The 12,157-nt window shown below is 36.8% G+C and overlaps 1 protein-coding gene across 3 annotated transcripts; it reads right to left on the reverse strand.

Annotated features, from left to right (window-relative positions):
* Positions 1-5,424: 5,424 nt before the first annotated feature.
* On the reverse strand, positions 5,425-11,917 carry LOC149544764 (uncharacterized). 3 transcript variants are annotated; one of them, XM_089795341.1, is made up of 9 exons: positions 11,780-11,917; positions 8,395-10,130; positions 8,174-8,262; positions 7,981-8,059; positions 7,639-7,869; positions 7,339-7,524; positions 6,689-7,224; positions 6,412-6,510; positions 5,425-6,329 (listed from the first exon to the last, which is right to left on the reverse strand). In XM_089795341.1, exons 2-9 carry the CDS (start codon positions 10,085-10,087, stop codon positions 6,180-6,182), a joined length of 3,063 nt encoding a protein of 1,020 aa, XP_089651467.1. In that variant the 5' UTR covers positions 10,088-10,130; positions 11,780-11,917; the 3' UTR covers positions 5,425-6,179. The 3 variants fall into 3 exon arrangements, with proteins under 3 accessions (XP_089651467.1, XP_089651466.1, XP_089651468.1); XM_089795340.1 differs by having other exon boundaries at positions 8,174-10,130; XM_089795342.1 differs by lacking the exons at positions 5,425-6,329; positions 6,412-6,510 and having other exon boundaries at positions 7,039-7,224; positions 7,343-7,524; positions 8,174-10,130.
* Between the last annotated feature and the right edge of the window lie 240 nt (positions 11,918-12,157).

Raw genomic sequence — 12,157 nt, forward strand, 5'->3', positions numbered from 1 at the left:
ATGTCCGAATGTTTCAGGAGCAACGTGGCGGTCAAATAGGGATGTTCGTTGTCTCCTACCTTGTTTGGCCTTCATATCGATAAGTTGGAAGAGTGGCTAAACAAAGCCAATGGAGAAGGAATCTGGATAGTTGATTATGTGATTAGACTAATTCTTTATGCGGATGACCTTATCCTCATTGCTAAAACTGCCCATGGGTTAAGGGAACATTGAAGTAATCTAGAGACCTTTTGCATCGAGATGGGGATGGAAGTCAACACCTCTAAGACCAAGATCATGGTCTTTTCCTTGAAGAAAAAAAGCAGCAACATACTTTCATATTTAAGAACAATGCATTAGAAACTGTGGAAGAATACAAGTATACGGGGATCAATTTTGTCATGTCCCCAAATTTGAATCTAATAATTAAATTTAATTAATTAATTAATTGGTCCCAGAATTTAAATAATATAACAAAAGGACCTTTAATTAGTTACTTTAATTAATTAAGATGGGGCCCAAGTTAATAAAATGTATATTTGTGGTTTCGATTCATTTAGTATATCTCAGACCCATTCTATTTAATTGTTCGTAAGTAAGTGTGGTCGGCTATCTTTGTACACCCTCAGAAAGGTTTTCCCCGACAAGCATTTAAGCACGGGTTGTAGGTAGTCGTTGGTAGGTGATTTGGATTATCTTCTTGTACTTCGAATTCTCATTGGGATTCTTTGTTATTCGTCATTTTGGAAGTGAAAGATCTTCCCTGCTTGGCTATTTCAATTTCAGTGAGATTCAACCCTCACCCTATTCCGTTGTGTTCTATTTTGCTTCAAGTCTGACACATTTGGAGCATCATTTGCAATTATATATATATATATATATATAGAGAGAGAGAGAGAGAGAGAGAGAGAGAGATTGTTACTCCTTTTATTGTTCTGAGTTAATTGGCAAATCTAATCATTCTTGTTTGGCATGCATACTTACTTCCGCATTCAACTTGCTACACAAGTCAGTGAGGTGCAGCTTATAAATTTGGGTCTATAAGTTTATGGTTGCATGACTAAGCACTCCCCCCTCCATCTGTACACCATCCACTACCTGCAAAACACAGAGCATCGTTCCACATTATAGCATTACCCATCCGTACAGCCCTATTTCTCCATCCCTATGCCCTACTTTCCCCATCCGTATAGTTGATCGGCCAATCATCCTCCCCACCACAGTACGGAGTACTTTCCCCACACCATACGGTTTGCTTTTCTCATGTCGTACGATCTCCATTATCCACTGTGTGGCCAAAATCTAGACACAGTACAACCCCTCTTAGGATTGCATATTGTACAGCCTTGACATAAGCAAGATCACCACAGCCTCCTGGCAGACAACTCCCACATCCCCTACTGTACGGCCCCCACACTATCGTACGACCATCTCTGTCCGTCAAGACATCATAAGGCCAGCTGAATACTTACCCCCAACCATACAGACATCCGACTAACAACCATACGGCCAATTCTTGTCATGAGTTAGAGCAATTAGACAAAGGTGATGGGAACGAAACATCACAAATTTCCATTATCGGTTAGGCTGGGAGAAATGTAGATCGAAAAGAATACAAGGGGTTGGAAGGCCTCTTACCTTCTTCAAAACAGGTGCAAGAAAGCGGAGTTGTGGGATTGAAAGGCTAGGAAAATCCTCTTTGGGCTGTTGGTGATTCTAGTTGTTCTTTATGGGAGTGAGGTATGTGGGAGCAGCATATCAAACCATAAATGGCGACAAATAGAAAGAATATAAAAGCATTTCATCACCACTAATCTCAAAGTCAAATCAACAACTCCCTAAGAGATTCTCTTGGTAGAAGCAGGCATGTTTCCAATAGAGGCCTCAGCGATTATTTGCTTGCTAAGCTACTTTAAAAAAGTGGGAAATATCAATATACATCGCTGGCCCAAGATGGTGGTTGACGAGGAGCTAGACCGTCAAAAGAAGACATGGAAGAAACAAAATAACAAATGGAACATTGACTATCAAGAGTGCCAAGAAACCAACTTAGAGATAATAAAAAATGTGTGTTAGAAAAAATCAGGACTGCCATGTGGACTAATCAGACAGGTAGGAAAAAAACTTACTATGTCAAAGAATTCAACCCCGCATGCAAACATGGCATTAAAAAGTACCTAGAATCTGATATGAAAGGAAAGGCCAAAATTTTAATCACTCAATTGAGGTTCGGATCATGCCATTTAAGATGTGAAACTGGTAGATGGAAGGTCCCTAAAGAAGGGTGGGAGGAAAGAATTTGTAGGTTTTGCAACAAAGGAGTGGTGGTAACGGAATGGCATTATGTCAAAGACTGTACTATATACGAGGATATCCGCAACCAATAGAAAGACGCATTACAGGTGAACAGCATAAAAGAACCTTTTGAGGGACCAAAACTTCACAAGGTGGCAATCTTGTTAATGCAAATCCACAACAAAAGGGACAGCCTGGAGAAATCTCAGCAACCTGATTAATGGGCCTTCTTTTGGTCCCTTAAACCATTGGTTTCGTGGATGTCATTAAAAACCTTTCATTCGTTCATTCAAAAGTATTCGACGAACAACTCCTTCCAAGCACAATGGAAGATGGCGAATATATTGTGCCAAATCGTCACACGATGGGGATGCATCTTGCAGCGATACTTAGAGGCATTCTTTGAACGGTTGGGAGGGAATATTGTTCCGGGAGTATTATCGTTCTTGAGTTCTTGGTTCTGGTTTGGGTGGGAAAGATCAGCAGTAGAGGAAAACGTCTTTTTTAGCTTTGGTTTTTAGTCCAAAATGGCAATAACAGGTAGTTGGTAGCAGAACAGCATAGTCCAAGTTCTTCTTCACCTGTCAATTCTAGGCACATTATTTGTACTTGCATTGAACTGGAAAAGAATTGGAGAACTCTGTCACCAAGGTTCCTAAGGACTTCACAGTATTTGTATGAAATAAGAGAATTAGAGTTTTGAAATTACTGTGTAATTGCCAAGGAATTGAAACTTCTGGCTGCTTAGTTTTAAGCTGAAACTTTCAGTTCTATATATTTAACAGGAGGAATAAAGAAAAGTAAAATGCGGTGAATTTTTATAAACAGCCTTGATTAAAAGATTCCTTACCTCTGCACTAATTTGCAAGTTTAATTGAGAGGATTTCAATACACGCATTCTTTCCTTAGTTAGGAACTCAACAGATGTTGCATTTGGTGAAAGTAATAAGTTCACAGTAGTTGTCATTCCTTTATATGTTGCATGAGGTCATAGTGGTCATTCTTGTTAGAAGAAAGAATATGTTTTAGAGAGAACTTGATGAATAAATAGAAAAATAAATAAAAAGAACAGTTTGTCTTCTTCTCAACACCTAAACCAACAAGGAGCTTACTTATTAAAACAAAGAACAACTTGGTTCTTAAAAATGTTCTGTGGTATGCTGGAAATGTAGCTCAACTATCCAAATAACATTTAGCCTGCAGAGAATACAAGTTTAAACTTGAACGAACTTAAGGAAAAACTTTTGACACTTCTGTCTATTCATATAATAGAAAGAACTTCCACAAGAATTAGATAGTAAGAAGAATATCTATGATGTTAAATTTTCAGGTAGTACTAATACAACCTAAAGGCCTGGAAAAGCCTAGCATCAAAACAATAATGTAATACTGTTCATTGTGGCATAAGTGGACTAGGACTTTACAGGTAGTCCAGAATTACCAGCAAGTAGGAAGGATACTTAAGCAGCGGATACATCTTTGCCCAGGATTTAAATCATGTCACGACTGTAATGTTGAAAAATGAGATGAATGATTAAGAGATGTAACTTCAAGTTGAGTTTACCAATAGGATAGTTGCAACAGACCAACCATTCTTAGGCTTCTACATATGGACAGTTAGTTTTAAATTCCTTACAAACTTCATACATTAGAAGGAAATGTACAGCATTATAACATCCAAGGTTAACAATCTTAGAAGGTCCAACCTATAACCAAACCAGCCACTTCACGAAGATATCAAGGTTGTATCATTTGTACTATGGGTAGTAAGACAAGGTTAAGTGAATAACAAAAGTAATCTTAACTGCAGGTTACCTCTTCCAAGAGTAATAACTAGTAACCCAAATTCAGTGGATACCTATTTAATCTATTTAAGCCTATTGTGTTTCAGATGGTGCAAGTTGGATCGGGTGGAAACTTGGCAACATGTCAATCATGTATAGTGAATCCTTGGCCAAGGTGCACTAGCCCAACTTAGTGCTTGTCAGTTTCTAAGCACCCAAATACAATTTTAGACAGGAATTATACCTAGTTAGCAATAGCTATAGGGTATAATCAACTAAGGGTGTAGGGTCATACACCAACTCCAGATGACTTGACCTAGATAAACACTTTTCCCCTGCTAAGGGCCAGGCGCACTTCAGTGAGAAGTGTGCAAGAGAGAATCAAATTACAATCCATGGTAGGATGGATAAACAGCCTGACAATATCTTTTCCACTTGGCAGAAGAGAGTAAGGTGGCTCCAGAGACAGCTCCTAAATACTCAGTAAGAAAAAAAAAAATTGCATTTGTTTTCATATAGATAGACATGTAAATATAATTGTTTCAGATCTAATTTAATTTGTTAAAAAGGTAAAAATAAAAGTAAATTGCAGTACCTATATAGTGTGACATTGCTGTAGCTTGTGCCTGAAATTTAATTATGATGTAAAAGAATGTTAGTCACTTTTCCGTTTAAATGCAAATTTCAGTTTAGTATTAAACTCAAACTAGCCATTATATTTTATAGTAGTTTAATGCTTCCTACACTACTTTTTTAAAACATTTTTTGCCTTTTTTAACAAATGGCACCTTTTACAGTTACAATGCCAACAATAAAATAGTAGTAAGGCCATTATCCAGGATACGCACTGCTGTTTGGGGTTCTTAACCTTTATGGCTTGTCTTTTCACAAGAAATTCTGTATTATCTGCTGCATTTCCTGGTAAAAAGCACTAATTAGTAACTTCTCATTAGTAGAAATAACACATGCTTTACTTTTTAGAGTCTCTTAAGCATCCACCATAAATGCTAAGCTTGTTTTCTGTTTTTAGGCTGCAAATACATGTATATTGATGATTTTTATATGCTTTTCATTGACCTAGCAGATGGGGTCAACCCCAAAAAATGGTCATACCAACAATACCCAAATCCAAACTCATAACTAGATTCTATGCTTTCCAAGAACATCTGAATCCAATTATAACTATAACTGTAATTATTTTAACTTCCCTTGATAACATTAATTTTTTCCCAGGCTTGGTCACAGAGTAAATTCCCCCATCAAACAAAGCAAAACAGCAAAATAACAGTTAAACGTATAACACAATATACAATAAATACTAAAAAACTACTCTTCGGATTTGAAGTAAACTTAAGAAAATGAGAAATTGATCAAATAAATTTTATTGCCAGTCAAATCAAATACCAGCAATGAATGTTTATGTGGGCAAGATAAAAGGAGAAACCTCTCATTTTTTAAATCCTGCATTTGCACAAAACTTTTAAGTAATGGAATTTGTGACCAGTTCAACATCCATGAGACTATAGTTTGGGAGGGATGGATATATTCTCTCATGCAGTTCCCAGTAAAAGATCATATATTCCAAACAAAATAAGCTCAGATCTCACAGATCCAGAATACAAGAATCTATTAATATGGCAGTGCAATTGCCATAATGACAGTACAGATTTGAACCCTGTGAGGCATTTTCTGCATGCTAATGTAGCTGTCGCAGGGCAGGAAGGCACGGATAAAGCTGTCTGCAAGTGCCACATGATATAGCTTCTTAGCCAAGAAGTGTGCTGAACGTAAGCATTCCAGTCCATTAAATATAATGGACTGTGAACGCTTACCGTTTGACTGAACAAAGGAAATTTGATGTCATCTAAGTGATTCGAATTATAATGCCTAATTCTGTAGACTCAAACAGCCAAATTCTAGTATACAGGGTGATTTAATCTGGAAAATAAGCCAATAACAGCACATGTCATTGTCTATAGCGAAGTACTGCTTTGACAGCAATATACAGTTCCTGTCAAAAGAATGCCCGCCACTGTGTAGCAAGTAAATATGGTGACATCTTTATCAGATAATTGATATCTTCTCATAGGCTCATTACATGATCCCTATATTCCGTCACTTTCATTCTTCCATTTGTTGGTTCTCTTTCTCATCATTTTCAAAAATCTTAAAATGGCAAAGTTCCTTGCCAGCTTCATCAGCAAAAATGATTTTCTTTTGTTGTTTTTCACGATCAATTGAAAAACTGGGCTTTTTGTCAGCTGAACGTTGCTGCCAACAAAAAGAGACTATTATCAATGGGATTTTCTGTATCTTGCAAAGGATTTGAAGTTCATAAAACTAAAAGGCATACCATGATTTGACAAAAACGGTTACAATCACGAGACATCATAGCAATCCATTTTTTTGCCATCTCCTCAGCTTCTAAAGCGCTAGCAGCAGCACCTCTCATCTGCTTAGTCACAGTAGCACATAAAAATATGAAATATTAAGTTCAAAAAAAAGTTAGTGGGTTCTCAGCTATATTGCATTGCTGTATTGACAGACACCCTCCAGATAACAAACTTTAGGCAATGCTACCTCCAGCAAATAACCAAATATTTAAAAAATGTGAGAAACTAAATGATCACCTCCTCTACTGTGAGCTGAACTGCTTCAGAATTCAGATTTTCTTCAACGATAGTTCGCATTGAATTGAGTTCATTTAAAAGATTGTTTGCTAAATTTTCTATATCACGCATCTGGCGCTGGGTAAATGCACTTGCTTTCTCAGCTCTAGATTGTATAGAATAACATATATCACATTTACATGCTGTGGGGCAAATGCCTGGAGACTTGAGGATGCTTTTAATGGTGGAGGAAGGAGAAGCTTCTTCTCTACAGTTCCCCACATAATAGTTCTCAGACATATTCCTTTGTGGCAGGGGAGATGTCTGGCTGCCAAGACAATCAGCTACCGAAGGGATATGATGGTAAAGGCGCGACTGAGGACTTTTCCGGTGTGGAAAAGGGGAGTTTTGCCGTCGCATTAGGCATTTATTGACAATACGATTACCCGAACATTTAAAATCTGGACTTCGAAAAGTAAAATCCTTTGATTTTGTATCACATGAAACCACATTTATGCTGTCAGCTGCATCTGAATTACTTGTCCAAGATGCACTTCCTGTCACAATTTTGAAACCAAATTTTATTAGAATTAACGTAAAAGGTTCAAAATAATATGAAAAAAACATCCACCTCACAACATACACAAACTGTTCTTATAACTAGCTCTCACCTACAGGTGGTGGTGAACGAAATCTGAAATCCTCGACATGAGCAACTTTATTATTGTGACATGGGGACCTTGTAACATCTGTCTTTAGAAATGTAAAACCCTTTGACTTAGCATCACACAGAGAAGAATCCATGTCCACTTTCTCTGATGCATCCGACTCTGACTTGCACTGCTGTGTTGGACATCCTGCCATAATTTGATACCCATAAGCTTTTAATTCAAGGGTTATAACCCCAAGCCAATATAGCCAAAATCATCTCCATTAATACCACATTCACAATTAGTATAACTGTTACTCACCTGCTGGTGATGACTTTGTGAAAGCACGTTTAAAATCCTCAACCTTTAGAGACTGCCTATCGTTACAAGGAGACTCCTGCCCACTAGCAGATGAACTTTCAAAAGTAAAACCACTCACAGCATCATTCAAAGAGAAGTCCAAAACTCTCATTGTTGAATTAGTGTCATTTGATTCAGATTCTATCTTCATCTTGTATGTTGCATCTGACTCACTTTGTGGCGATGCACATACTGTCATAATTTGGTAAAAATATGCTACAGGTCAAATTAATAAACTCCAGAATTGACTTGAAAAAAGCACTCATAACAACATATTCATTGGTCTACATAAATATGACTCACCTGCAGATGGAGAATTTATGAAATCGTGTTTATATTCTGAAGCCTGTATAAGCATTTCCTGTGAGTAAGGAGTCATTAACTACATAAACAGGAGAGGAAAGCAAGTTAACACCCTTGCTCACATATTGGCAATCTAGCCAAACAGATAAAGAGCCAAAGATAAATCAGAAAGAAAAATGTTTAAATTGCCTACTTTTCTTGCAGAGGGCAACTCTGCAGGTAGCTCCTGGAAAGCATCACCACAAACATGCTGCTCCATAAGTGGTTGTGATGGAAAAATCCCTGCACATGCAGAGAATAAATCTTTTACATCAACAACAGATGTTGCAATTGTGTTTGCCACTTGAGAACTCTCAAGAACATACTCATCCCTTTTCACATGTGCTTGATCTTCAAATATATCAATGGAATTACTTTTTGCCTTTCCAACAAAGGATCCATTCTCCTTATCTTGAGTTGCTTCCACACTTGATGAAAACAGTTGTACTTTAGCTCCAGGTGAAAAAGTTCTATGATGACCTGCACAATATTTTTCTTCGGACAAAACTGATAAGTTGGCAGCATTCAATCCATCATTGCAAGCAACTTTTTGACTATTGACAGGTGTTGCGTATCTTGTGAGTTTGTCATCTGCAGCTTGTTCATGGACCAGATCATCTAAACAAGGCACTTTCTCTGAATTCAGCTTAGCAGAACCATCTTCAGATCGCTGCCTTTTAGGTTTAGGTTTCTCCAAGTCCATCTCTTCAACTGCATAACTTTGGCATTTAATTCTCATCACGCTACCACCAGTCAAATCTAATTCACCACCTACGACTTCTGAAGTGAGAATAGCTTTTGTAAAACTTTCAGGATTGTTTATATCAGTTGTCTCTTGTAATATCTTGTTATTCAATTGAACTGTGCATGGGATTACTATACTTTCTGAGCAAATGATATCTTGACCAGTATTCTCTGAATCAGTAACTTCAGATATGGCTTGCTCCTGGTCATTCAATTGAAAACGAACTTGGTGCTGTGCCTGACATAAACTAGTCCTCTGAGATTTGAACTTTTTAAATGCCTTGTCTTTAAAACATGCCAGTGTCTCCTCATCTTTGGGAGTCATTATTTCACCTGTTGTAGTTTCAACATATTCCTCTTCAGACTTATTTTCACTCTTCACAGAGGTTTTTATAGCAGAGCTCATACCACATGGCTTATTTGTACCATTAGAGTAAAATTCATCACAACTTATGCCATTATTAATCAATTTATTGCTAACTTTGATTGGTTTTGTGCTAACAGATTTATTCTTTTTCTTCGATTTGAGATGCTTTAAAAAGTCTTTCAAAAAAACTCCCATTGAATCATCATCAGTTCCATCACTGGGGTCTTGTTGGGTGCTGTTTGAAGACCTGTCAGCATCAACAGTATTCAAGTGAACAAGGTCTGTGTTCTGCTTCACAAAAGAATTCCCTTCTTGGACACCATTTATATCAGAAGCGCCCTCTGTGGCACTTTCAGAAACTTCAGATTTATGCTTCATCATATGGCTGCTTAATATTACCAAACTTTTAGTTTTGTGTTGAGATGCTGCAGTTTGATGATTCCGGACTCCAGGACTAGAGGTGGCTTCCTGGATTTCCAAACACTTATGCCTTTTGTTTCCAGAGCTCAAATTGTCTTGTTGGCATTCTACCTTTTTACGCTTTTTGACCGCAGGGCTGGGAATGGCCTCTTGGTATTCCTTATTTTTAAGCTTCCTGGTAAGAGGACTGCAGATAGGTTGTTGACATTCTAAATCGTTATACATTCCATTTCCAGTACTAGAAGTGGCTTGCTGGGATCCTTCATTGGTTTGCTTTCTAATTCCAGGGCTAGGAGTGGATTTATTTATGCCTAATATAGCATCCATCATCTTAACTTTCCTAGGGTTAGAAGTCCACTCGTGTACTCTGACAACCATTCCATTTTTAAATGTTCTTATGTAATGATCAATGCCTGATGCTCCAGATTCACTTGAATCAGTAATAAGTTCAACAGATGACCGTCCAACATCATTTGAATCTTTTTGAATTTGATCGGCACACTCCTCTGACTGAATATGCTGGCTTGAACACATCATTTGGAACAGACTCAACAAGGCAATGAACTTCCCCACTGACTATCTGCAATAAATGAGCAACTACGAAATTTCAGTTCAATTAAATGTCATTAAAATGCAACTCAAATACAGTGCAATATAAAAATACAAAAATATTACAGTGTACCGTTGCTGCAATGCAGCACAATGGTCCAATAGCAAGTAAGCATTAGCAGAAAACAAACTTAGACTCAATTGTGAGCAAAAGGGATTCTAGGCACTACTAGTCTAGCACACTAACCTAGCTGGTGTCTACTAAAACAGATTTATTTGCAACAAGCAAAAATGAAATCCAAACCCAATGGTGGGCAAAAGCAGAAAAAACACTTACAATGGATTGAGTAATAACAACTAAACTATTAAGGTAATTAAACCATCCAATTTTCAGTATCATGATATTAAAATAAATTACCACACAATAAAACAAAAAACAAAGGAGGCATAATAAAGCAAAACCCCAGGCACCAATTGTGTATGTACCAAACCCAAAATCATAAAAGCTTTGAAATGAGCAAGCACTTGTCATTATACCAGGTTTTAAATGGAGGATAAGATTTCTAACCAAGATAGAAAAGTCTCACCCAGATCTCCAAAAAACCCTATTTGAATTTACTCTGGAAAGAAGATGACATAGGAACAAAGAAATTATTTCACGAGAACATAATATCCTTAGTAGACTAGGTTCCAAAAATGTCCAAACATGACTAAACAGTACCCAATTAATCCTGCAAAAATAATCCAATTGGGTTTTCTATGTTTCAATTTTTTTATCGGCATTGCGGCTCACTCACTGGGATTATTTTGGACCAAAATGGCACAGTTGAGTGCAGCAATACAAGGCATTGAAAAAATAACTACTAAAAAACCCTAAAATTTCTCATGGATACAGAAAATCCTAAACCATTAAATATTTCCAGCTGCATTCTTATTTTAATACAATAAAAATACCTTACCGCGCTTCTAAAAACTCTGTACAAACCCTAACTATAGCTTTTCGTGTACTAACGCCGCCCAAAACCAGCCAAACAGGATCAGGAAGAAAACTTATTAAGTAGCCGTGATTACTTGAAATTGTTAAATCACAACACGATAAGGCAAACAATTCGGCGTAAAAATGTGCAGAAATTTAAAAACCATCGCTGAGCATCTATTTAATACATAAAAACTGAAAATACCTACTTGAAGACACAGACGCACCCGGTCAGAACTGTTACCTTGTAAAAACATGAATTTTGGCTCAAGAAAAATTTATTAATGATTAAAAAACATAATAAAAATTTACTTCAAAACTAAATAACGTAAAAGCAAGCAGATGGTAACTATCCGCTCAAAAATAATAAATGCATTAACTGATAAATAAATAAAACAAATAAACTAAGAAATCTAGCTCAAATAATGTCGAAGAGAACCATGTTAACTGATCAAAAATGCGTTAACCTGCCTCAGAAATTTATTAAGTAAATAAATAAACAGACAATAAATAAATAAAAAAGACCGGCATTGAGGAACTCTGTTCGCTCAATTCCTAAATGCCGAAAAAAAAAATGCAAAATCTCACTCAAATATATATTACGAACAGACTTTCCCCCTGAAACCCAGCTAATGTTCGAAAATAAACCAAATTTAGCTCAAAAGAACGTCGAAAGTCTTGTCATTTTGAACAGAAAAACGTACCAGAATCTAATAAAATGCCGCTGAAACGAACAAAGCTTATCAGATCGCATGGCTGTGCTTTGATGTGGAAGAAGATAACCTGATCTTGTGTTTTTTTAACTTGAGTGTGAAAAAATGTGTGATCGGTAGAGGCGAACGTGAAGAACTGGAAGATTAGAAGCGCGAAAAAATATGGCGGGAATACCCCGCGTCAAACAAAAGTTCTGTCTTGGAAAGCTCATGCTGTTCGATTTAAAATTTGGAAGTGTCATATGTTTTCTAATTTTATTTTATAAATTCTTATGTTGGAATCCAAGGTTTGAATTTAGTCAATGGAAGACAATTTGCTGACTTGCACACTTTTAGTTTCTTTTTGGCTTTTTGTGTTGAACTACAAAA

Source organism: Cupressus sempervirens, chromosome 8 (genome assembly GCF_028749045.1).
Source record: "Cupressus sempervirens isolate cs-2001-9-10 chromosome 8, ASM2874904v1, whole genome shotgun sequence".
NCBI classification, from domain to species: Eukaryota; Viridiplantae; Streptophyta; class Pinopsida; order Cupressales; family Cupressaceae; genus Cupressus; species Cupressus sempervirens.